Source organism: Rhipicephalus microplus, chromosome 1 (genome assembly GCF_043290135.1).
Source record: "Rhipicephalus microplus isolate Deutch F79 chromosome 1, USDA_Rmic, whole genome shotgun sequence".
NCBI lineage: Eukaryota > Metazoa > Arthropoda > Arachnida > Ixodida > Ixodidae > Rhipicephalus > Rhipicephalus microplus.
The window spans coordinates 88,312,243-88,338,868 of NC_134700.1; the positions used below are offsets into that span (position 1 = coordinate 88,312,243).

Here is a 26,626-nt window from a genome sequence, read left to right on the forward strand (position 1 = left end):
ACGTAGTGGGGGCGGTGGCTTCACAAAATCCATGTTGTACATGCTAGGCGCTAGCTTCGGTTAACTTCTGACACCATGTATCGTGTGTGGTCGTTGGGCCATCCTGACAGTCCGAGCGTAACGGGAAGAATCCCCTAAGTTTATTGTGCCATGCTTTATATACAGGTGGAACGGGCGAGGGCAAGCCAAAGATATCTTGACTGATCGCCACGTGTTGTATATGCAGTAGCGATATCATCCGATACAAGGGTGTCTGCACGAATCGCGAGAGTATGAACGCATTCCAAACAGAGGCAGAGTAGTCTCGCGTCTCACGGCGATTGCGTAAGGGAAGTCCGCGCATGACGCAGCACATGAACCACACTTTCGGCGCACCCGGTGCTTTTAGTTTCGGTGTCTCCGGCAATGCGGTCTGGAAATTTGATGATAAATCTTCCAAAGTATGCGCGAGATTATAGATTAAAAAAAACAGGCTCACCATATGTTTTGTGACGTAGAACGACTTGGCCTTATAAACAGCCACCCTAAACTTGATATTAAAAATTTATTGAATTGTTCTTTGTAATTAGTTATTCCTGAGTGATTTAATTAGCAATAAAACCTTTTCTCCTCAGTCTAAAATTTGACTGTAAAGGCAAGTATCTACCTATTTTAATTTTTCAAGGAACAATTTTATTGCGTAAAAAACACCCTTATGGGCTCTCTGCGAATGAAATGACTGGCCATTTTATTCCATTTAAGTGCTTTCTGTGGAGCTCACCTTCTGTGGAGTTCACATCTTGAAAATGGTAGGAGTAGCTGACTAATGTTTTATAGCCTTATAATCTAGGCGTGCGCGTATGATGAGACTTATAGACACTTTTAGAGGACATTTCTTGTCCTTTCGCCATGTAGTGCATGACATAATCAAAACATTAATGATTTTCATGCGCTTCTTCATAAGATAATAAATGTGTGGCAGGGATATTACTTTTGCATCTAGGAATTTGTGTTCAGTTTTGATAGGTAGCTGCCGGCCATGCAGGTCAACGTCAGGATCAGGGTGCAGGCCTTTGTATCAGGAAATCAGAATAGATGTGCCTTTTGGGAGATTTACGCTGAGCTAGTTTTTATCTGCCCATTTGGCAGATAAAATTTGTCACATTGTTCAAGCGAAGTTGAACCTGCCTTCCGCATATTAGAAGGTTGCAAGACCTAAAATCTATCCGTGAGTCAGCTACATGCTCCGAGTAAAACATGGTACCCGAGATGCACAGACGCAGGGGATTCATTTATTTCAGAAAAAGCGTACAACTAAAGAGACCACTCCAGTATCCCGGACAAATGTTAGTAAAGACACATTTCCATCTCGTACACGAAAACCGTGATCGGACAGTAATTTTCTATGGTAATCAACATTCTGCCTCATGCACCTAAATGTTTGAATCCTCTACGTATTCCGAAGCGCCAAGTCGTATCGTAGGAAGTCGGAGTCAGGAGCTTGATATAGAGTTACACCGACGTAATTTTGATGCTACGGTTCGGTTCAATATGACAAGTCTGTTTTGTGGCAACCAGCCCACGCGATGGAGAAAGTTGTGTGCGGACTTGTAGTAAGGACATTAATACTTGATAGGACATTTGTACGGATTGCATGAAAAAGGGAAACTTCGCAGCGGGCAAAAAAAAAAGAAGATGACGAAACATCCAGAAGTGAATTGATGAGTGGGCGAAACAGTGGGATTATTCAACGTTACAGGGAATAAGCCACGGCATTGACCACTCAGGCGTGTATATAAGTGAAAAAGCGGTGTACAGCTATATACAATGTACTAAGTTCCCGTGCCACGGCTGCGCGAGCCCTCACCGCCTCTGGATCGGCTTTTTGCCGGCGCTGCAGTCTCGCTTCAGTTTTTTGAGCTCTCAACTGCGGGTCCGCTTGCCGGTGCTGCCGTGCTGCAGCAACGTGGCGTTTCCGCACAGTGTCTTCGTTCACATCACGTTGGGAGGAGCGAGCGCTTTTTAAAAACGATGCTCTTTCTTGGGGACCTTCGACGCAAAAAGTTTGGTCTGTCGGTATATTTGTCTGTTTGTCTACCCTTTCCGCAAACCGGGTACTTTTCAGTTCATTTTCATTTAATATATTTACTCTCAAGGCACTGGGCATTACAGAAAGGATTGGGACAACAAATATCAATAAGACGTAAAACAAAACAGCAGGATTAGAATAAATTTTTATGCTTTTTCAAAAATGATTGATTTCTGTAATTGAAGCATCTGTTATTGAAGCGATCGATGCGGCAAGGTGGTTCCAGTCAGTACATGTTCTAGGGATGAAAGAGTTGAAGTGCTGGTTTGTATGGCAGAAGGGAACCCCAACCTTGTATTGATGGTTATTGCGTGCTGATATGTAGGCTGGTGGAAAAAACAGTGAATCAGAGAGGGTTCTGTTAGTGTGATAGATCTTATGAAAGGGACAGAGACGTGAACTTTTGCGTCGTATTGAGAGGTTATGCAAATTGAGTTGAGCCTTCATTAATGTTACACTTGCACTTGGAGAGTAATTGGACAATATGAAACGTGCTGAGTGATTCTGAATGGATTCAATGTTGTCTATGAGCATGTGAGTATGAGGATCGCAGATAGACGACGCATATTCGAGTTTTGGCCGGACTAATGATTTATACAGGAGAAGCTTTAGGTTAGTTGGAAGAAGAGAAAAATTTCGAAGCAAATAGCCAAGAGTTCGATTGGCGTTGCATGTTATGTAGTCAACGTGAGCCTGCCATGGCAGGTTAGAAATGTTTGCACCGAGGTACTTGTAGGAAGAAACGTTGTTTAGGAGAGTGTTATAAAGTAGGTACGAGGGGGACACAACTTTTGAAGGGTTACGAGCTATCCTCATTGATTTGCATTTATTTGTGTCAAGTTTCATTAGCTAATTATTACACCACGAAGAAATATATAGAGCGCCAGGCGATACCCCGAATGGCCGACCCCATCGGCAGCGCCCAGCAATGTTGCTCAAGATTCAGCGTTTATACGTGTGCGATTGCGAATTAAAAAGCAATTATAGCGCATATCTGAGGCACCATAACAACACGTATATATTCTGCATGTGCGCCTTTTACTAGAAAAGGCATAAGTAATTCTAAGGACTGTAGCGTTTATCACGCTGCGCTGACCATGCAGCGCTTGCACGAAGAAGCGAGTGTTTCCAACGCTTTGCTAAGACGACACGGTGGTGGCACCTACCCGTCGCCTTGCGTTCTACTCCTTATCACCTCTGAGATGGGCGCGCACGCCCGTCTCAGGGCCAAGCGCTTTGTTTTCCTAAAAAAAAATGCCAGATGGCGCTCATGTCTGACGTGTGACGCCTTGATGCGTTCGTTCGCCTCCAGTGCTTGCTTGAGGCACTATAACGCAGCGCCTCGGGAATACCATTCACCGATTTTCTTGCGCAGAACATCAAATAATTGCTTTGTTCACCCTCTCCACATGCAAGACTATCGTCTTTCGGCATCATTTGTAGATTGCATGCAGGTACGGGGCCTATTTTTTTTTTCTATGAAGTCGCTAAAACAGCTAAAGTAGCGCCTGTCCTAACCCTGTGCCTCGACCTCTTCTCTCAGCAGCTGCAACAGCACCCCTAGAGCTTCTGGCAGAAAACGAGGGACACAATGAAGAGGTTCTTTAATGGGGAAAGTGAAGAGAAAAGCGCGGAGCTGTTACTGTCTTTCGATACGAAGTCATCGACACGGCTCCGCGCGGAGGAAGGGGGAATAGGATGTAAAGATTGAGGAGGAAAGGCTAGGAGGAGAAGGACACAGAGGACTGACTCGGACGCAGCCCGCGCTGCTCCCGGAAAAGGGAAAGCAGTCAGGCGAGCCGGGTTGGAGAGGGAACAGGAGCACCACGCGGCAAGAGTGTTAGGAGGTGGGCGTGGCCCGACACGTAAACAAACACGGAAACGTGCGTGCGGGCCACGCTAGAGGCGCGCGATGAGAGCGGCGTCGCCGAAGAACTCGAGTAGGGCCTCGAATGCCCCATGAGGCTCGAGCGGGGGGCCTGGGGAAACCGGAGGTGGTCGAGGCTCACGTGTGGAAGTCCCAGACGACTGTAGGCGTCGAAGAGCCGCCGGCGTTGTTCAGTGTAGCCGGGGCAGTGAAGCAGGATGTGCTCGGTGGTCTCCTCTGCCGGACATTCGGCACACGAAGGGCTCCCGCTGCTGGTGAATCGACACTGCCTTGCAGCGGTGCGGGAACAGTCGGTGCGAAGCCGAAGCAGGAAGGCCCGGGCACGCCTGCTGATGCCGGTCCGCGGCAGCGGTCGTGGGGGGAATCCTGCAGCCACACGTGAGTCCGGGTGTAAAGCGCGCACATTGCGCGCAATACGTAGGTGCGCAAGATCGCTCGCACAGATGAACATCGAAATTGGTGTGCTGGGGTGGTGAGCCTCCTCTGCGAGTGCGTCCGCTGTCTCGTTTCCAAGTAGTCCAACATGAGACGGCACCCACTGGAAAATAACATCACAACCATTCCGGGCGATCACCGCGAACTTCCGCGCGAGGCGTTGCGCAACGGGGGCGCCACGTTCTCCACGAGCAAGTGTGAGGAGGGCGGCGCGAGAGTCGCACACCACTGCTGCCGACTGGGGCAGGAAGTCAATGAGTTGATTTGCGGCGAGATCAAGCGCAGCAAGTTCAGCAGCAGTGGAAGAGGCATTCAGGAGAAGGCGGCACTTCACACGGATGCCGAGGGATGGGGCGAAACAAGCGGCTGCCGCCGAACCGTCCGCTGTGACTGAGCCGTCGGTGTACAGTAGAACTCGGCCGGCGAGCCGCTCCTCTATCGTCGCGACAGCCTCCTGGTGGAGGGCAGACCAAGGCGTGTGCTTTTTAGATCTGATGCCAGAGATGGTGGTGTTGATCTCGATACAAGGATCTTGGTGCGGCGGGATAGGGATCAAGCCGCAGTAAGGCGGGTCGGGCACGAGCGCAGCGTACTCCAAGGCACGTCGACCCATGCCCCAGTGGGGACGATCAAGGAGTCGTCCAGCCAGACGTCGTCCCTCGGACGTGAGGTACATGCGGTGTATGTGGCGTAACGCACTGCCTCTCGCCCGAAGTGAGAGGGACGTCTCGCCAGCCTCTGCCAGGGTGGGGCCGATCGGCGACGAGCGCGGCAGGCCATACAGGCGGCGTACTACGCCTCAGTGGAGGGTGTCCAGCGCGGCCCATTTCACAGGTCGTAGTGCGACAAGCGGGACGGCATAGAGAACCCTGGCCGACGCTACCGCATTGAAAAAACGCAGCGCGATGTCCGGGGAGCAGCCTCCGCCATTGGCAAGGATGCGGGAGGCCATGCCGCCAATCCTCCGTGTGTCGCTGCGGATGGAGGCCAGTGCGGGGCTCCAGTTAAGCCGGTGGTCGATTGTGAGACCAAGATAGCGCACTTTGCGCTTCCACGGGAGTCGGTGGCCGCGAAGTACGAGCTGCGCACCGACGAAGCACTTTGTGCACTCCGGGTGGACGCGCATGGCCTGCGTCTTGGCGGCTGCGAGCTGGAGACCGATGCCTGTGACGAAACCGTCAACTGCGTCAATGGCAGCTTGTAGTCCCTGGCGGACTTGTTGACCACGAAGGGTGGGGCCACTGGTGAAGAGTGCGATGTCGTCCGCATAAACCGCAGCACGCACCTCGTAAGCAGTGTCTCGCGGGATGTGGTCGATGAGGCGTGCGAGAGCTGCATTGAACAGAAAAGGGCTCAGCACACTGCTCTGCGGAACACCCGCTGACACCACCCGAGGACTGCTGAGTTCGCCTGCGACGCGCACACGAAAAGATCGGCCACAGAGGAAAGCCTCAACGTATCGGAGCATGTTCGCGCACACACGCATCTCACGAAGGGCGTCGAGGATGGTGTTGTGTGGGAGCGAGTCAAACGCACTCTTTACGTCAAAAAGCACGAGGTATCCCGCCTCCCCACGGTGCTTGGCTTCCTCAAGAAGGCTCACGACGTCCGAGATCGAGTCCGCTGTCGCTCGATGTGCTCTGAAACCGGACTGTTCAGCCGCGAGGAAATCAAGAGCAGTAGCGATCCATTGAAGGCGCCGGAGCGCCATAGCTTCGAATGTTTTCCCCACGGCCGAAGTGAGCGAGACCGGTCGGTAGGATGAAAGCTCGGACTCCGGCTTCCCTTTCTTGTGGGTGGGAATTACTAAGGATTCTCCCCACGATGCTGGTAGCGCCCCCGTGCGCCAGATGACGTTGTAGGAGTCAAGCAGATTTCGAGACTGGGTGGCATCCAAGTTTCGGAGCATCTGATACGTGACGCCATCAGCCCCCGGCGCCGAGCGGCGCCCCCGAGAGTCGAGGACATCGCGAAGCTCCCAGATGCTGAAGTCGGCTGTGCAAAACTCGCCGATCGCTTCCACGATAGCTGGTGTGGGGAAGAAGCGAAAGGGCGCAAAGAGTTCGGGCCGTGCCTGTGGCGGTAGCTCGGGCATGGTAGCAGCTGACCATCTTACAATACAATAGGTATGATGTTGTGAGAGGAATATGGAAAGAGGTCATGGTTTCTGGGCTGGCGTTCGGCAATGCGGTCTTGTGCATGAGATCAGAAGTTCAAGCAAGATTAGAAATTAAGCAACGTGGAATAGGTAGGCTTGCTTTAGGAGCTCTCGGGAATACACCAAATCAGGGAGTACAAGGTGATATGGGATAGACATCATTTGTTTGAGGGCAGGGACGCTAGCAGCATGATAAAATTTGAGAAGCGATTGAGAGAAATGCGGGAAGAGCGTTGGGCTAGGAAGGTTTTCAGCTACTTGTACATGAAGAATGTCGATACAAAATGGAGGAAGCGAACCAGGAAGTTGACTGGTAAATACTTAGAAAACAGCAGGTGGCCAAACCAAAAAGAACTATCGGTTAAGAAGAAAGTGAAGGAAACTGAGACTGACATGTGGAGAATGGGCATGATTAAGAAGTCCGCACTAGAGATATATCGAACTTTTAAGCAGGAAATTGCCAAGGAAAGGATCTATGATAATACTCGGGGTAGTTCTCTACTGTTTGAGGCCAGGACGGGAGTACTGCGAACCAAGACATATCGGGCCAAATACGAAGGGGTAGACACAGTATGCAGTGCGTGTGGAGAGGAAGAAGAAACTGCCGAACACTTGATAATGTTCTGTAAAGGGCTTCACCCTATAGTTCAGGATGATGGCGCAGAGGTTTTCAAAGCACTGGGGTTTAGGGACCGGGAGGGCAAAATAAACTTTAAGCGGGTAGACATAACTAGAAGGAGGTTATCTGATTGGTGGCTAAAGTCAAGGCACGAGTGAAAATTAAACTCTTCACTGCAAAGTACGAATCCTCCAACTCACTTTTTAAGGAAAAAAAATAAATATAATTTTTGGTTCATTAGGTATTACGGCTTGGTGGCGCTAGCCACCGCCCGATCTAAAGGGTACAGCCATATCCATCCATCTATCCATCCATCCATCTTAAGGTCCCTATATATATAAAGGTAGCGACAACTACACGCGCACCCTCTGGAGGGGTCCAAGCAGCGCTAGCAGACGATGCTCCGCTCGCTCGCGTGCATTTTGCGGATGGCTGAAAGCGCTCTCAGTGCGCGTTTGAACCAGTTACTTATTGCCCTTTGTGGCGTAAGCTGCCCAGAAAACTTCAAGCAGTAGAGACAACGACTAACGATCCCGGGGCGCGTGAAGCTTTGCAATAAAACGTTCGTACTTTCGAAGCATCTCATTCTATTGAACGGTGTTTCACAGCGGTAGTCATACGGTGCTTTTTACGATCGTTTGCACGATCTGAAATTCAGCCTACAATAAAGTAGAGACGATATTTGGGTCAACTGAAAGTGCTTGTTTTATAGTTGAAAAATATCGGGGGTTGTGAGCTTACCGAAGCTTTCGGAAACATCATTGCGCACTGATTGTTTCTAGTGGTGCGCAGCAAGTTACGTGCGCTCTTGTCGCGTTTTTCAGTGCTCGGCAGTATTCCCACGGTATTTTAACGCTAACCGAAATATTTGTATACACAATACTCTAAGAGCTTTATTTCCGATAAAGGATTTCGCTGCATCTGACAATTATCAGTAATCAGATTCAGTGGCGTTGCCAGGGGGTGGCACGCGAGGAATAGAAAAGAACTTCCTTCCATCCGTCGTACAGTTGCGGCAACCGTATGCACAGCAGCCCGGCATGCTAGCGTGTCATGTTGCAAACGCTGAATAAAAAAAATTGCCCGCAGCTTCCCTCGGGGGAACACTGAGGAGGATGCGGAGCATATAATTGGTTAACGGGGTGTTAAAGTGCGACTTACTTGGGTCGATGGCTAAATTGGTTAACGTGGTTGTGAAATGGGGTGTTAAATTGCGACTTACTTGGGTCGATGGCTAAATTGGTTAACGTGGTTGTAGGAGGGGGTGTTAAATGAGTGAACACGTACACACGTATGCGAAAGGGCGGCGCTGGTCGAAGGGACGTCGATCATTGTGTTTGTGGATTCGTTGGAATTCATTTCACCGCGACCTTGGACGTCGACGCGCCGTACAAACCAACCGACGAGCGGCAACTGAGCGAGCGAGCGCCGACCTTGAGTATATATACAGCTCGACGGCGCATGCACTGTCAGCTGTTGAATGTTCTCGAAGCGCGACGCCACATGCGCGTCCACTGGAGAATCAGGAGAATTGTAGATGTCGAACGCGGTGTGTAGAGGAGGAAGGGTGCACAGATGGTGGAGGAGTGAAGCGCGCGCGGTGTGTAGAGGAGGAAGGGATGCACAGATGGTGGAAGAGTGGGCGACGGCGCATGCGCGCGCGTCAGCTGTCGAATGTTCGAGAAGCGGTGCGGACGGCGCACTACAAGGCGCGAGTATAAGATGCTTCGCATCTAAAACACGTAATTCCCGCGTCCACTCAAGGGAAAGGCAGATAAGCACTTCTACGTTGCAAAAACAATGCATCAGATGCGCAAGAAATGTTTTTTACTTACCGAAACGTCCAATTCCACGCTCGGAAACGCAAACAACCACGCGATCCGCATGCACAGCGAACGACTGCTGGACCCTTAGGGCGGGGCGCGAAGGAGAAAAGGTCACGTGTCGCCAACCGGCCAATCGCGCGGCGAGACGGCTGGATCAAGACCTTTCGCTACCTTTCGTAGATAGAGGGACTTTAGACCATCTTCCGCCACTCTGCGAAGCGCGCTCAATGCCAGCACACGAGTTTGGGCGCGTTTCTCCACTCACCGCGGGTTGAAAAACAAGTTGACTATTTGTCGCAGACGCACAAATGGTTTAGTTCGATCTCTTATATGCGCAATCTGCTTCATTGGTTCCCGCTTTTCACTTTCTTGACGTTTGACGTAGGGGCGAAGCTCGTGAAGCAGGATCGCTGCGAAGCTGATTTGCATCTAGAACAAAGTAAAAAGAATAGTTCTCTGGAAATTGAGCGCAGAGTCAGAAAAAAGTTTGCTGATGCGGCACGCATGCACATAGTCTTCATCGCGGAAGTGTCGGCTGCATACGAGAGTCGGTGCAGACTTGTTTATTATGAGATGGTCTCTCATACATTTTTTTTGCCATTTAGCGTACAGCTCAGCATTGCTTGGGGATTGATGAAAACAAACACCGGTTGTCTGCCCAAATGGAACTTGCAAAATGCCACTCAGCAATACACCATCATACCGCTAATATATATCCATGTACCTTTGCGCGTGCTGAAGGTTGTACGACCGTCTTCTGCAGTCGAGAAACCACTGCAGACTGAACACTGAGAAAGCACTGAGCAAAATGCAGCCGTGGTGCGCGAATGCCAGAATAAAGCAAGCCACACGAGAGAAAAAGGGAAATTGAGAACAACCTGTTTGTAGCACTAAGCCACAAGATAATTTGTACAAATTTCTTAGCAAGAAAGCTGCTTACGTAGCGAAAAGTTTGGACGTTGTAAGTTTCGTTTATAAATATGTTTTTCCGCGAACGCGAAGGATAGCGCAAAACTGATTTGCACTGGAGAGTTTTAGTCCCATGGCAAGCGGCTTGCGAGCGTAAACAGAGGCGTTCGTTCGCATTTTTCATGGATGTGGCTTGCCGTACAATGGAACTCCAGGTAGTTTGGGGCACCCGGAATTAACTAAACAACACACACCACTGTTCTTAGAGCGTGCAGTCCTAAGGGGTGATTCAGCAGCAAAAGTCTTCTGTTTATTTATTTCTCGTTATACGCATTTTTTTTTCAATCAATCCAACTCAGGTATGTGTTTAAAAAAGCTGTCATGCGGCAGACCGAAACTTTTAGCCCTGAAAACCATGCTAAATATATTTGCAAAGATACAGAACTAGAAAAAAGGGAAGGAGTGCTCGTCATTTCTGTAAGGGCCCTTTCTTATGGCCACCTCTTTGTCCTACGAGGCCAAGGGCCAAATGTATGTGGTGCTGCGTGCTTTAAAAACAAGTGCAGCTTTGTTCATTTCCCTCTATGGTCGTTGCCAGTGCTTTATGCATTGTGCCTCGTTATCCGATTATTCCGCATTTTTTACTGACTTTCAGCTTGTATTATCCATTAGTACATGTACACCTATATTATGCGGCGAAGCAGCTGATAACATTATTTATTTTAAGGATCTCCCTCTATCCCCGACTTCCTTAATACTCCCCCTCCCTTCTTTTCGTCGAGAACTGCCACGTCGAGAACTCCGTGGTTTCACATCGAGCAACACCTTGTGCCGTGTGAGCGAGCTGGAGATGCAAAGTCAGGGTCGCAGCGCACCTACCGCCGAAGGGCGGTGAAACATACTCAGAAACTCCCCCATTGCTTTCGCGACAGGTGAGAAGGCCATAAGAGAAGAATCGTGCGCCGCTGAAGTCTATAGCCCGGCCGTGCACTGGCATATCTTCTCCTGGCGCACAGGGGGGGGGGGGGGTAAGCCTATGTCATCGTGGAAGAAAAAGAAAGCACCCAACCGCAGACGACATGGCAATTGCACTACCAAGGATACCAAGCACAAGGAAGAGGAGGAGCCTGCACATTAACCCGAATGGCGCTTCTTTAGTTATTTCTAGGGACATTATTATAGAGATAAGCGCACTGCCACTAGCGGTCTCCACTCAAACTAGAGCCGGAGCGGAACGGATGGATGCATGGATGTATCTGGCTGTGCCTTTTGGATCCGGTGGTGGCCCATGCCACCTAGCCGTAAAGTTAGGTACTATCACTGTGTGTTCAAAGATTGAATTTCACTCGCGCCTAGATTGTAGCCACCAATCAGTTAGCCTCCTCCAGGTTATTTCTACCCGTTTAAAGTATATTTTGCCTTCACTGTCCGTAAACACCAATGCTTTGAAAAATTTGGTGCCATTATCTTCTACTATAGGGCGGAGCCCTTTACAGAACATTATCAAATGTTCAGCCGTTTCCTCCTCCTCTCTACATGCAATACATACTGTGTCCGTGGCTTAGTATTTTGCTTGGTACGTCTTGGTCCGAAATACTCCCGTTCTAGCCTCGAAGAGCAAAGAACTACCCTGAGAAGTATGGTATATATTTTCCATTGCAATTTCCTGCTTAAAGGTTCCGTATGTCTCCAGTGATTATTTCGTAGGCGTTACCATCAACATGTGCCTCTCTGTTTTCTTCACCTTTTTCTCAACCGATGTCTTATTTGGTTTGGTATTCTGCTGTTGTCTAAATACTTGCTTGACAGTTTTCGAGTTCGCTTGCCCTATTTAGTATCAACATCCTTCACGTACAAGTAGCTGAAAACTTTCCTAGTCTAAGGGCCGCTCTATCGCAGAGCCACCTAGTGGGCGCTTCGAACACCAGCATGTCAGGGCGCACGATGGGGGGACAAGCCCCGACCATAAATTGATTCGTATCTAAAAAACTGTTCATTTAAGGAACCAAGACCAAGCACTTGGCGGAACATCTGAGCTAACCAAGAATGTCGCCAATAAAACACAAGATACAAATTTATCAAGAACGGCAAGCACTGGTGTGCACAAAAAACAGTAGTGTTTATTTTGATAAAGAGTAAAAAAATAAAATGCTTTACTGAAAAAGTTGAACGGCAGCATAAGTTGCTTACACGACCGTGTGAGTGTCAAACCGAAATTGCGCGACATTGACGATGCTGTGCGGAAGTCTAATACAGAAGGTCAAGTCGCTACGCTTTTAATGCTATAGTTCGGGAGCCCAAATTGATAGGAGGACTGTTGCTCTTGGAGTACTATCACGTTGCATCGGCACATTACCTTTAAATGCCTGTATACCTTGGACACAGTGGGTGATCTAGCACATTACTACCAGAGTTGCCAATCGTAGGGTAGTTACCCTATTTGTATACGGTAGTTTTTCGGCTCGCGTGATGTAGCAGGGCTGTGATACAATTTTACTATAGGTCGTACAGTAATTTCAATATTTTGATTGTGTCACTCATGAGAAAAAATTACAGAAGATCGGCGTAACAAAACCGAGCCTTACACTACCGAAGAGATGCGAGAACTAAAATTTTCTCTGAACAAGATTGGCATTGTCTTCAGTAGCTTGTCACCATCACATATCAGAGAGAAAAGATAATACGTCACAGATCCTTGTGGTACCATTCTTTCTTTTCGTTGGTGGCTTTTCCGTCTCTGTCATCTCCCGTTTGTTCGTTGCGTGGAGCGGTTTTTGTTCTAATGCAATAAAGAGCTCATTTCGAAGAAATTGCGACGTCGGCGGTCGTGAGCGAAAAATCATCACCTTTGCGTGACTGCAAATATTGAGGAAGAAGTAAAGAAAATAAATGATGCAAGTTCTAGTCCTCAATTGGGATTGAACCCTGGTGGCCGGTCTGGCGGGCCAGTGTTCTACCCCACAGCCACGGCTCTTCCTTTTCTCACGCCGCTGTTTGTGAATGCAGTGAAAATAACTTCCTTCGCTTCGAAATGCAATAAAAGAAAATTTCATTATTTACAAACACACGCGTCCTGTAACATGCTGCTCAATACAACATGAAATAATGCCATAATAATACGTGGTACATGCATACATAGCCATCGGGCGTCAAAACAAAAGATTATCATAATGACTTGTCGGCCCGACGGGCCCTTATCTGCAGCACGCACGGTGGAAGCAGGCCGGGAAGAGCACATGCGCATAGTGTACATGTGTGGGACGAGCGTCAGCATCGAAAAAAGCCCCAAGGGGTGGAAAAGTGGTGGGCAGATAAGGAGGAAGGTAAGCGTGAGACGAGCCAGGGTTTTTTTTTTTTTCGGTGGCAGGCCAGCGATGCGATGCGGTGCCGGTCACGCTAGGCGCGATGGGTTTTTTTTTCCTCCGTGCGTGCTACAGAGCGGATGCCACGCCGGTTTGGGGCGTCGGCAAAGGCAAGTCCATGGCTCGTACTCAACAGTGAGTTGTGTGTGAGTTTGATTTCCCGCTGTCATGTTTCGCGTCGGCTTTCCTGCCGTTGTATTTCGCTGCTTATGTTCCATTAACCGCCAGTCTGCGAGGATTGTTTATTCCGGGTTTTCGGTCCTCTTCTGTGCGCTAGTGTCATGTTCAGCCGGTCAGGAAAGATATTTGCGAGTCTTTTGAGTCGTGCATTAAGGCTGTTCTTGTTACAAGCGTTGCTGTCTCATGTTCTGTGAATTTTGGCTCCCTGAAGCTCTGAGCGGAGGCGGGATGTTCAGACTTCATAATTTAAAGCCAGTCACCCACTTGAAGTTGTAAAAGATTGTCTGCGTAGGAGAGGTAATAGCCGCGCAGCCGAACCACGAGATTGAAGTAACTAGAAGAATAAGAATGGAGTGGAGCACATTTGACAAGCACTCTCAAATCGTGAAAGGTAGATTGCCGCTATTTTTCAAGAGGAAGGTATATAACAGCTGCGCCTTGCCGGCGCTTAGCTATAGGGAGCTAAAATCTGGAGACTTACAAAGAGCGTTTATCTTAAATTGAGGACGACGCAGCGAGCAATGGAAAGGAAAGTGGTAGGTGTAACCTCAAGAGACAAGAGAGCAGAGTGGATTAGAGAACAAACCGGAGTTAAGGATATCATAGTTGAAAACAAGAAAAGGTAATGGGCATGGGCCGGGCATGTAGCGCGTAGACAGGATAATAACTGGTCATTAAGGGTAACTAACTGGATTTCTAGAGGAGGCAAGAAGGTTAGTGGGAGACAGGTTAGTTGGGCAGATGAGATTAAGAAGTTTATGGGTGATAATTGGCAGCAGCAAGCACAGGGCCGAGTTGACTGGCGGGACGTGGGAAAAGCCTTTGTCGTGCAGTGCACGTAGCCAGGCTGAGGATCATGATCCACTACAAAATACACTCACGCTACTGCACCCTTAAGGTCACGTAGTGGGCGCACAAAAACTTCGAAAAGATTTCATACACTAAGTGTTTGTAGTACGCACAAGATACAGATTATCGCTATCGCGTTCAACTCCTAATGGCGAAGCTTAAGGGTGCCCCAATTTTTCGCGACTGTAGTCGGCTTCATTTTTAGGGCAAGAGCCTTGAATGCCTCATCAAACATAATCAGTGGTTGTAGACGTCAAAGCGTGTGTTGCAAAAAATGATATAACGATACTGCCTCATGACGTTATATTGACATCACGTATCGCTAAAATTATTGATATCATCACGAAGTCACTGCGACGTCCGAATGTTATTTGATTGATTGATATGTGGGGTTTAACGTCCCAAAACCACCATTTGATTATGAGAGACGCCGTAGTGGAGGGCTCCGGAAATTTCGACCACCTGGGGTTCTTCAACGTGCAACGTCCGAATGTTGGTCAACTGATCACATGTCGCATGTTCTTAGGTGGGCTTATCCCGGACGCTCGGGTCATGCTTAAAATTAAACATGCTTAAAAGCGGGACATGCTTATAAGTTTGCAATGCCTGCAATTGATTAGGCAAACCATAATAAGTGCAGAAATATTTCGAGTTTTCACTGGAGTCGACTCGGAAGAAACAGAAAACAAAAAGTGGCTTTCGCACTCTAGCCAAGTGAGGTGAATGCATGACGGCTATGCGATGTTTCTCGGAGACAGTCGATGGGTTGATGGAATAGCGTCCCTTTTTTAAGGCTGTGGGCCTATATTCTGTCGAGCTTATTGTGTTATTTTGTTCACATTGTCGCGAGAGGAAATGATAGGCAGGAACTCGAAGTGGAGGACTGTTTACTCAGCCCCAGCTGCCATTCACTTCTTCGCTCTCGTCTTCTGCTACCAACACAGCGTGGCATTACCCTCTCCCCAAAGAAAAAAAAAAAGCATCGCATAAATGCTACGGCACCGAAAAACAACGAAAGGTAGTAAAAAATGTCGTTGTCCATCGAAAAGAAAAAGGACAAGATGAAAAATAAAGAAGCAAGAAAGTAATGTACAATTGTCTTGAAGGCTATTACCTCATCACAAAGTTCTTGACTTGCAGTCAACGCGAATAGTACGGCTTCATCCTGGAGACGTGAACCACATACGAGGAGCGGGGTCTGCGAGAACGGTGTGACGTGTCTGCTGGGACAACTTCGTAGTTCACTTCGCCGAGGCGATGAAGAACTCGGTAGGGTCCGAGGTACCGACACAATTTTTCTGAGCGTCCACGTTGACGTATAGGAGTCCAAACCCAGACTAGGTCACCGGATTCATATATTTCTGCTCTGTGGTGGGTGTTGTACCGGCGAGCATCTTGATTTGGCCGCGATAAATTGCGAAAGTGCGCCAGCTGCCGGGCGTCTTCAGCACTCTGAAAAAATACATCTGCGTCCGGAGTAATCGTGTCCGGCAGAGTTGGTTGCAGCATAGTGTCAAGCATTGTGGTGACGTCGCGGCCGTAAACCAGACGAAAAGGAGCAAAGCCGGTGGTTTCCTGCAAAGCCGTATCGTAGGCAAATGTTATATACGGGAAGATTTCATCCCAATTCTTCTGATCCTTGGCGACATACATCGGAAGCATATCTGCAATCGTTGTGTTAAGGCGTTCGGTTAACCCGTTAGTCTGCGGGTGCTACGCAGTTGCTGTTCGGTGCATCGTGCAGCTCAACAACAGGATATGTCGGAGCAACTGTGCCGTAAAAGTAGTACCATGATCTGTGATGACGACAGCGGGAGCACCCTGGCGGAGAACGATGTTCTTGATAAAAAAGTTAGCCACCTCGGAAGCAGCTGCTCGCTGGGCTGCTTGTGTTTCGCAGTATCTGTTCAAGTAGTCAGTGGCAACCAAAATTCAGTGGTTACCTGCTGTAGACTTCTGAAATGAGCCGAGTAAATTCATCCCGACCTTTTCAAAAGGTGCGTTAGGGGGTCGAAAGGCTGAAGCAGACCGGCTGGTTTCGTTGTTGGAGTTTTGCGGCGCTGACAGGCTGTGCATGTCTTGACGTACTGTCGGAAGGTTTTCGTAAGTTTCCGCCAGTAGTATTTGTCCTTGATTCGCGCCAGAGTACGCGCGAAGCCAAGATGCATTGACGATGGCTCGTCGTGGCAAGCACGCAAAATATCATTGCGGAGAGCAGCAGGAACGACGAGGAGGTAAACAGTTTTCGTTGAATGAAAGTTGCGCTTGTAGAGGGTGCCTTGTCGTAGACAGAGAGATGACAAATCACGCGCGAACTGATGTGGGGGTTGTGGGCGACGTCCTTCAATGTATTCGATCAGTTGTTGTAATTTTAAGTCTTCGCGTTGCTGCTCAGCCACGTTTAATGATGTGAGGATAGCAAGGCAGCTGAAGTCTTCATCATTGTCTTCTTCAGCGACCTCGACGGGTGTGTGGGAAAGACAGTCAGCGTCGGTGTGTTTCTGGCCAGACTTATAAACCATCGTTATCGAATTCTTCTAACCAAAGGCTCCATCTTGCGAGATGGCCCGAAGGATCTTTCAGACTCGCTAGCCAGCAGAGAGAGTGGTGGTCACTGGCGATTCGGGAGGGGCGTCCGTACAAGTAGGACCTGAATTTCGTTATGGCCCATACAACCGCCAGATATTCTTTTTCAGTCGTCGAGTAGTTCTTCTCCGCAGATGACAACGTGCGGCTAGCGTAGGCGATGACGCGTTCCACGCCATCTTGATATTGCACGAGAATAGCTCCGAGGCCAAGGTTGCTCGCGTCAGTGCGGACTTCTGTGTCTGCTTTGGTGTCGAAGTGACCAAGGATCGGTGGCGTTTGTAGGCGTTGTTGAAGGTCGCGAAAAGCGCGGGATTGTTTGGGGCCCCAGACGAAGGTGACGTCATCCTTGACGAGTTGTTGTAGAGGGTCGGCGATTTTTGAAAAGTTCGGCACGAAGCAGTGGTAATAAGCACAATGTCCCAAAAAGCGGCGTACATCATGCTTTGTTTTCGGTATCGAGAACAAAGCAACTGCCGTAGCCTTGTCAGGATCGGGGTGAACACCACTGCTGCTGACAATGTGGCCAAGGAATTTCAGTTCCCCATATCCAAAATAACACTTTTCCGGTTTCAGAGAGAGGCTGGCAGTGCGAATAGCCAGAAGAACCACCTCAAGCCGCTCAATGTGCTGTTCAAAAGTCGTAGAAAAAACGTCTACGTCGTCTAAATACACTCAACAAGAGTACCACTTCAAGTCACATAAAACTGTGTCCATCATTCATTGGAATGTAGCTGGAGTGGAGCACAGGCCAAAAGGGAGAGCTTCAAAATCATTGAGATCATGCGGTGTAATAAACGCTGTTTTTGCTTGGTCCCGTTCACCTACTTCAATCTGCCAATACCCGCTACGGAGATCCACGGAAGAGAAGTAACGGGCGTGTCGCAGGCGATCGAAGGAGTCATCAATACGAGGAAGAAGATTTACGTCTTTTTCGTTATCTTGTTCAGCTTGCGGAAGTCGACGCAGAATCGTAATGAACCATATTTCTTCTTAACCAGAACAACCGGTGACGCCGAAGGACTAGTCGATGGTTGAATTACATGGTCGTCGAGCATTTGTTTCACTTGATGACGGATAGCATCTTGCTCCTTCTGCGACACGCGGTAAGCATGTTGGCGCATGGGTTGCACGTTGGGCTCAGTGATAATTGTGTGCTTCATTAGAGGAGTCTGCCGGACTTTCGTAGTAGTGGCAAAACAGTCACTAAAGGATGAGAGGAGACTGAGGAGCCTTGCCTTCTTAGGTTCTTCTAACTGGCGATTGACGTTGAGGCGACTAGTCAAGTCAGTATCGCAGTCGTTCTCAGTCGAGATCATCGTAATCAAAGGGAAGGCGTCCAAATAATCCAATGCCTCAAAGTAAGCTATGGTTGTGCGTTTCGCAAAATGCCTGTGTTTGCCACCAAAGTTCGTAACTAAAATTGTAGTCTGGCCATTTCGGAGTAGAATGAGACTTCGAGCAATGGCGGCTTCCCGATCAAGCAATAACGTCAGGTTACTTTCGGCGATGCCCGTAATTGACTGCTCCCGTGGACACTCAACAAGCACGAAGATACTACTGTGAGGTGGCAACGTGACGCAATCATCTACTACGCGTAAGTCCACGCCACGATGTTCGTTCTCGGTGTACGGAATCTGGAGAAACACAGTTAACAAAACTGACGCACAAATCACGAAGATTAATTATCGCTCCATAGTCTTGCAGAAAATCCATGCTCAAAATGACCGGCCGAGAACAATTTGGCAGTACAAGCTCAAGCCTGGCGGTGCACCTTCCTATAGGGGATACGAGGTGTCCTCCAGCGGTGATTAGTGGAGGGCCGTCCCACGTTGTCGGCACCTTGTTTAGACGGGTGGCCAATGTAGCACTCATCACCGAGTAATCAGCTCCCGTGTCGACAAGCGCAGTCACCGGATAACAGTCCAGGGAAACGGTAATAGCAGCCGACATTCTGTTGGCGGTTTCCGAAAGAGGCTTTAACGGCACGTCGTGAGGCAGCGGCGGAGGGTATATGTCGGTTCGCGTGACAGCGGCCTCACCTCCGGAGGTCGCCATTTTCAGTTTCCCCGGCGTGGGCTTGCGCCACTGCCACCAGAGGACCCAAAGGTGGGTCGGGCGCGGTGCGTTGATGTGGATGGACGGGATGATGGTGACCGTGACTGTCATCGCGGCGGGACAGGAGCGCGATGACTACCTTTCAAGTAATCCGCAATTTCGTGTGGACGCTCACCATAGCGTGGACAATGTGCATCTGGGTGGAATCCGCGTAGGCCAATTCATCGGTAATAACAGTCACGGTACATGTGTCCAACTTCGCCACAATGGTAGCACGAAGGACGATTGTCGGGTGCACGCCAGACGGTGGACTTCCTCAGGCCAGGATGAAAATCAGCCTGAGATGGCAGGTGATGGGCTGGACTGGGAAAGCGTCTGGGGATCCCCGCAGGTAAATGAGCAAAATGTGCCGTCGACGGCGTAGAGACCCGTAGGGAATCCTCGTAGGAAAGCGTGGGAGGTTCGACTTGCGATGGTGGTGAGGAGTGAACGAACTGCCTGATTTCGTTACGAACGACGTCTATAAGAGCAGCGCTACTGGGAAGGGACGCTGCATGAAATTTCTGAAGTTTCTCACGTACGACTTGCCGTATGAGTTCTACGAGGACCTTCCTGTTATCACCTCCTGGTACAAGCGAGCACGCAGCAGACATGGCCGTCTGACGCTCATACTGCGACACCCGCTGCCGAAGCATGCGCTCCATAATTGTGGCCACACGAATGAACTCGGACACAGTCGTAGGAGGGTTGCGCACAAGGTCCGCGAAAAGTTTCTCCTTTACGCCCGCATTAGCAGGCGCACTTTCTTGTCTTCTGGCATGTGGGGGTCAGCCCGTCGAAACAATCGCGACATTTCTTCGACAAACATGGCGACGCTCTCGTTCGACATTTGAAACCGCGAAGAAAGTGCCTGCTCCGCTCTCTCTTTCCGTCAGGGCTTACTGAACGCCTCGCGAAGCTGCCGATGGAATTCCTGCAAACTTGTGAATGAACTTTTGTGGTTCTCATACCACACTTTTGCCGCGTCTAAGAGGGAGATATACACGTTTTTCAACTTACGGCGATTGTCCCAGTCGTTGATGGCAGCGACTCGGTCGAAATGGTCAAGCCAGTCTTCGACATCCTCACCGGCATCGCCATGGAATGGGTTGGGTCTGCGATGCGTGTTGATGACACAGGGTACGCTAGCGGGTGGGTCATGCTTGGTTTGGGTGGCGGATGTGGCGAACATTGTCCTCACGGAATTTCCCAAGGGGCCGTACTGTGGTGGTAGTCCTTGAAGGCGGTGGCGGCTTCGATAGATATCAGCAGACCCTGGTGCACTGGCGATGGTTACTTCTGGTTCAGGACCAGCAGGCATAAGACGTTGCAGTGCAGTACCCAACACGTCCACCAGTATGTCGCGAGAGGAAACGATAGGCAGGAACTCGAAGTGGAGGACTGTTTACTGAAGTCAAGTCAAGGTCCTTGACGATGTGGCGCATACCCACGCTGGTGGATTGGCCAAGAACCAGATAGTTTTTATGAATTTCTTCTTTTTGAACAGATTAAAATTATTCAATTTATGAGAAATAAAAGAAAGATGCAACAAGACGAATTTGATGGTCGAATTGTAAATAATCTGTAGTGTAATGTAATAAAATGTCGTATTTGATTTATTATGAATTTGGAAATTTAAAAATCTACTGAACAATGATTTCAACACTTAAACCTCTTTGAACTTTCGACGAACTCCTGCAATGCCTCAACCATCTTCCTGTCGCTGTGGCCTAGACACAAAGCCCCGAAAGAAAGCACATTTTCAGCATTTAAATCTATTCCGAGAAGGTGGCAAACGGCACCTAAAGTGTTTTTACGTAAGGCAGAGAATCTATGACAATAAATGAGATAATGTTCAGTTGACTCATTTACTATACAAACAGGACAATGAGGGGAGGCTGCCAGACCAGCTCTGTGTAAATATAAATTCAGCTGTGGAATTTGACAGCGCAGTCTAGTGATTGCGACTTCCGTTCCTCGCGTTTGACATATTTTACTATTACAATGGTATAACAAGTGCATGAATTCTGGTATGGCTGTTAGTGAAGGTGTAGAAAACTCCTCTAACAGTAGTTTCCTTCTTATTCTAGCGCCTATCAAGAATTTCGATGCCGGTAATACAACAATAACAGGCCCATTTAAAGATGACTTGGCCAACGCATCTGCCATTTCATTCATATAATTGCCCTTATGACTAGAAACCCCGACCAGTTTGATCAGATTGATATGCGAGTGAAATAATGCTTTGAAAGCATTCTGAGCATGCGAGTTCTCTTCTGCAGTAAGGGAGGCACATACTGATAGTGAATTTGTTAAAATTATTGCGGTTCTTACTGAAGCAGTTATTTTACGGAGAGCTAGAATTATCGCTAAAAATTCTGCTTCAAATATGGGCACGAAATCGGGAAGGCGAAGCGAAAAGGACCAGTCTAGGGCAGGAGAAAAAAAATACCAATTCCACATTTTTATTCCCTTTGTGACGCGTCAGTTGCTATGGCTGCTTGTATTGGCGTATGTTCCAGGTAATCTCTTAATATAGCTTCTAAAAAACTGAGCGGCATCAATTTTGATTTTTTTCGGAAATATATAATCAAACTAATTTAATAGCATTGTTAACGGTACTGAATAAAAAACAGCATCAATTTGAACACCTAAATCATCTAGAAAGCGCTGTATAACCAGAATTTGGGGTATACGAGATCTCGGCCAGTATTGTCCGAAAAACGAGTCAGGACGGTTATTAAAAACTGTTTTTAAGCCTTACCAACGATTCATACAGCCTAAGAAATGCCTGTATAGCTAACAATTTTAAACGGGTCACTTCTTTCTCATCTTCTGCTACCAACACAGCGTGGCAATATTATTGTTCTGATGATCACAATGATGGGTGATTGGCATGTCTCACACGCAATCTGTGGGATTGACCTTCTTTTTGTCTTAATAGTAATATTATTATAGTTTCTGTGACCTGAAATAGCTAAATCTGGCAGCGAGGCTACTGAACGAGTCCAGGAAAGATAAGTATTAACAACAATCGTTTGGCTAGAAATATTGCTCTCGATCTTGTTCTAACACTGCCGGATTATTATCATTGGCGTCACTTCATTATCTACGAAATCGCGCTGACTTTTTATTTCTTTAAAAACTAGTTCACGGTATAATATTTTGCCAAAAACTAGTTCACGGTATAATATTTTGCTCTGAAGGTCGTCGCCTCCACGAAGCGCCTCCTCCAAGGAGCGTGGTCTCTCCGGCGCGCGCGCTTATCTGACTCGGGATTAGGGATAGGACGAAGGTCGCTTCTCACGCCACCACGGCTGCGTTTACGCAAGGAGCACGCTGCTGACACACGACACAGGAAGAATTGCGAGTTGTTCGTTCTTGTCCTATGTACTCGTGCGCTTGTTTCACGCGTCTTACCATTTGAACAGCGCGCTTTAAGTGTCGGTCTGTGGCAGTTCGTCAGTGTTCGTCCTGCGCATGCTGATTTCGTGCGTACTTTCTGCTTGAGGCGTGCGCTGCAAGTTTCGAGCCACTTGCTGTTCTTAACATGACGGCAATTTGTTGCTGTTTCTAAAACAATGATCAATGAACGCTCAACTACCTGTATAAAGACACTTTTCACTTTTGTGTTATACCGATATCTATATGAATAGAATCGGCCACGTTTTTTTTTATTTCTAGCTCTCTGTCTACTTGTCAGACAAATTCGGCAGTCATTCATTGCTTTTTTTTATTGCAGACTTCTTTACTTTTCCTATGTTGCCTCTGAAATTCAAGGCTTTATATAGGTTAACCACCAGAGTGTATATTTCTATAATCAACTGAAATATGCGTAGCTGTTTTTTTGTTTTGTTAGACTTCACACGCATGTACAGCAAAGGGAAAAGTCAGTTCTTGTTCACCTAATCTCTATCTAAAACTATACCTTCTATGCAGACCCAACTTCCCTTTAAGCAGCTAGGTGCTTTCCCTTCTATGATCATAAAATATATTTTTGCTTGTGTCTACACCCTTACTGTAATTACTCCGGAACAATTGTTTCCTACAGCTGTCATCCAGTTTCATTCCTGCTTCTATGACGATTCACTTAAAGTGCCCCTAAAGCACCTCCATTCATTTCTGACATTTCAGGCAAACGTGGGCATCGTTTTCAGAGTTCTGCCACGATCAACAACGCCAAACTGCAGCGCGACGAGCCGTGGGCGTTCCAGAAGTTTCAATAAATAATACCTCCTCCTCTGTGCTCCTTTTGGAACTTTTAATTCTCTGAGATGTTGGCAGTGACGTCAGCATGTCATCGGACAGTCATCAGTTTGTCCACTTAAAGGCACTATCAGAGTCAAATGAAACCATAACCGGGGCAAGCGTTTGCAATGGTATGGAGGGCACTGTCCACTTATCACCATGCACATGCACGCATATATTCACAGCGCTGCCGAACAAGATGCGTGCGCCTTTCGATGGGGATAACTGCTTGGTGCGCACAATGCCATCGCGAAAACTTGCCGGTGTAAGGGTTTCATTTGACGCTCAATGCACGTGCGCCTGCCGCTCTTCCTCCTCGCAAGGAGCACTCGGTCAGGAGGAGAGACGAGCCGACGAACGAAGAAAAGGGCGAAACGAGCTAGGGTCTACTAGTTACGATCAAAAGGCGCATGCTACGTTTTCATTGTAGACTCATGCTCAACCTCTGGGTTGTTTAGGGGCCCTTTAACAAACCCTGTTACCATGTCGCTTACACTGCCAGGCACATGCTGATGTGCTGATGAGTTGATGAGTCACTGATGAGTCAACATATTTGTTGATGAGTCACCCATCTTATTTTGCTCAAATTTCACTCAACGTTCTTGCCATACGAATACGGGAACGCCTCTTCCTCCCACCTGCGCCCTTACATGTTCTGTAATATTTCATCGAAACTAATTTTCAAGGCAGTGAAGTCACTACCGACTCCACCATTATTATGCGTCTGCACGTCACGCAGTGAAGCCTGGACGATATCGGTGTTACATGTTGCTATTTGGAGGTGTATGTGGATAAACGTAAGGTGATAAAAATGTGTATTAAGGGTAAAGTAGCGTAATGTTTACTTTGGCGTACGGTATTTTTCAAAAACTCAATTCGCAATTGTGACTGATTGCCACCCGCTGCAGTGAGGTTATAATATTGTTTACCAATTGCTCTTTCTTGAGCAATTTAAGAAGGCATGTTACCTGATTCCAGATTTCTTGCATCAGCGGTGCATCACGAGGCGGTCTGTCTTCGTATGCCTGCAATGTGCTGGTGATTCACTACCTCCAAAATACTGAACCACCAGTAATACCAGTCCTCCAGCAGGTAAGCTCAGTTTCTGCAGCTGCGCAATGGGGTTTCAATATTGCTGTGAACGCAGGAAATAGTTGTGAAAGTAGCAGAAACTGAGGTGCATGAATGTTTTGGTGTCGTGAAGCCAGAGAAAGTGCAGGCAGAACAAGCTATGGTTTTAACCAAAACACAAAGATAAACAACAAGGCAGAGAGTGAAAATGGTTAAAAACTACTTTCACGTAAGAAACTAGCAATTAATGACCTTTTGACCACAATCATTTAATTTTTCATTGCAATTTCTGCATTTGAACTCGATGAGCACATAGTATTTTCTTTAGTCTGCTTAGTGTTTGCCTGTATTACGTTTGTATTTTTCTCTAAAATACATCGAATGGTTTTTTGCATCGAATGGTTAGCTTTTCTTATGAATATGTTCATGTGAATTACTGTTGGCTTAGTGCTGTGGGCAAAATCTACAGGGTAGTGTATTTCCAGGTGTTATGTGCTTGTGACAGTCACCGAGCGCCATTTCAGGTCTGTCGGACATGATCAAGACAGGTTCTCGATGTAGATTAGGGTTGTTTTGCACAATAAGTCGACAGTCAAGGGCAGCGGAGAAATTCGATCCTAATTATGTCTTGATGATTCAGAAGACCCGAAAAAAACGAGTGATCATAATCCTCGAGGTTTTCTTTTTCTGTAATACATATTTTTGTGTCTCCTTTTCAAATACAACCTTTGGATTTTGGTAACAAGTTTATTGAATTGTTGATGACAACTGTTAATACTCTTGAAATTAAACGGATCAAAACATCGAGGTCACAAGCTTAGATTCTCTGATGCCCATGGCGGTGTGCTATGCGCCACATAGTGTAATGGTGGTCACCATTAAGCCCAATCAACATGACATTTTTCAACAGTGATTAGCTTCCTGTCGGAACTTGTGCAAAGGTGCCAATCACGTTCAAGTAATCCCATACGAATAAAGCCCGATCCAGGTCTGAAGTGGCCGCATGACATCAATATTACAGATGTGCAAGCTTTAAATATTATTGTTTCTACTATAACGCAGATATTTGGTGGTTGGGTTGTTGATGCTACAAATTGTCTATCTTGCACTCACAGCTTGCTCTGTCCTGTTCTTTCTTTTGTTTGGCAACCAAGATATGCAGTGCTGGGTTGTGTGTTTTAGTGCGACAATCTTGTGCATTGCAGTTGGGTCAACAGGAGCCAAAACTCGTCGACGGGTGCAACGTCTATTTTTTTAACAACATTGATGAATTGGTAAGTGTCCTGACATCCCGCAGTTGACCAAAGCAGTCGTGAATCTTCACATGAAGCAGTTGCTTCCTCTGTTAATCTGCAGTCTGTGTGGTGCTGTAAAAACGGGTACTTTCGGAGCATGTTCTTAAAGGAGTACTGACGTGATTTTGAGGCTCAGCGGAAGGGACAACTTTTGTTCTTATGGTGTGCATTACTAGAATTCTCCACTGACTGGAGCCAGGCAACACATAGAAAATAGTGCACTCTGATTTTAAAGTTCGTCGCACATCATCGTAAAGCCAGCCCCATCGCAATGGACGCTATCACAAGTCAACAGAATTCATTGGGTTTGTCCTGCCTATCTAGAGTACAACCGTGGTTATGGTTAGCTTCAATCCCTGTACCTGTAGCGCACGGAGAGAATAAACCGTGAAGACTTCGCATCCAGCTGATGTTAACACCCTAATATGTATCTTCCAGTGTGATTGTGGCCCTCCTACCTGATCGCGTCTGGAGTACATATATATATGAGCCACTTGGTCGAAGACCCTTCCTGAATCGAGACTAATAATGACTATCGTGCCTTCGCAGACAGGAAAGAGAGAAAATAAAACATAAGGACGTTTTGAAGCTCTTCGATTGGTTATTCACCTGAACATTTTGGTTCAATATTGTTGCTTTCTATGCCATAGGAACTTATCAATCTAGCATCAAAAACAGTCTAGATTGCCTACTATATATTCAGATGACGCAAGCAACCACAGTGCTAACGGTCGTACCAGGTGCCTGATTTCTTGGTATTGAGAACAGTTTGTGAAAAGGTATCTCGCTATTAGTTAACGGAACAGTGTGCATATCTGTGACGTGAAAAACTGAAGGTTTTTATTATGGTTCAGCCAGTCCTAATCTACGATCGTATTTTGGTTTCATTTTCTCCCACGAAAAAGTGAAGCGGTGCCAAGTGTACCACGTGCATGCTAATTTAAAAGCTTTTACTCCAGTTGGTTAATGTTGTCGTACCGTGGGCCGTGTGGCATTACTATCCCATGCACATTAATGCAATACTCAAGCGCCTAA

At 47.6% G+C, this 26,626-nt stretch overlaps 1 protein-coding gene across 1 annotated transcript in view; it reads left to right on the forward strand.

Moving 5' to 3' along the window:
* LOC119178562 (terminal uridylyltransferase 7-like) overlaps window positions 1-26,626 on the forward strand; it is a 112,714-nt gene that overhangs the window by 39,336 nt on the left and 46,752 nt on the right. Inside the window, exons 5-6 of the mRNA XM_075884109.1 lie at window positions 24,204-24,317; window positions 25,502-25,570. Coding sequence (XP_075740224.1) covers window positions 24,204-24,317; window positions 25,502-25,570 — 183 coding nt within the window. The remainder of the gene's footprint in view (window positions 1-24,203; window positions 24,318-25,501; window positions 25,571-26,626) is intronic.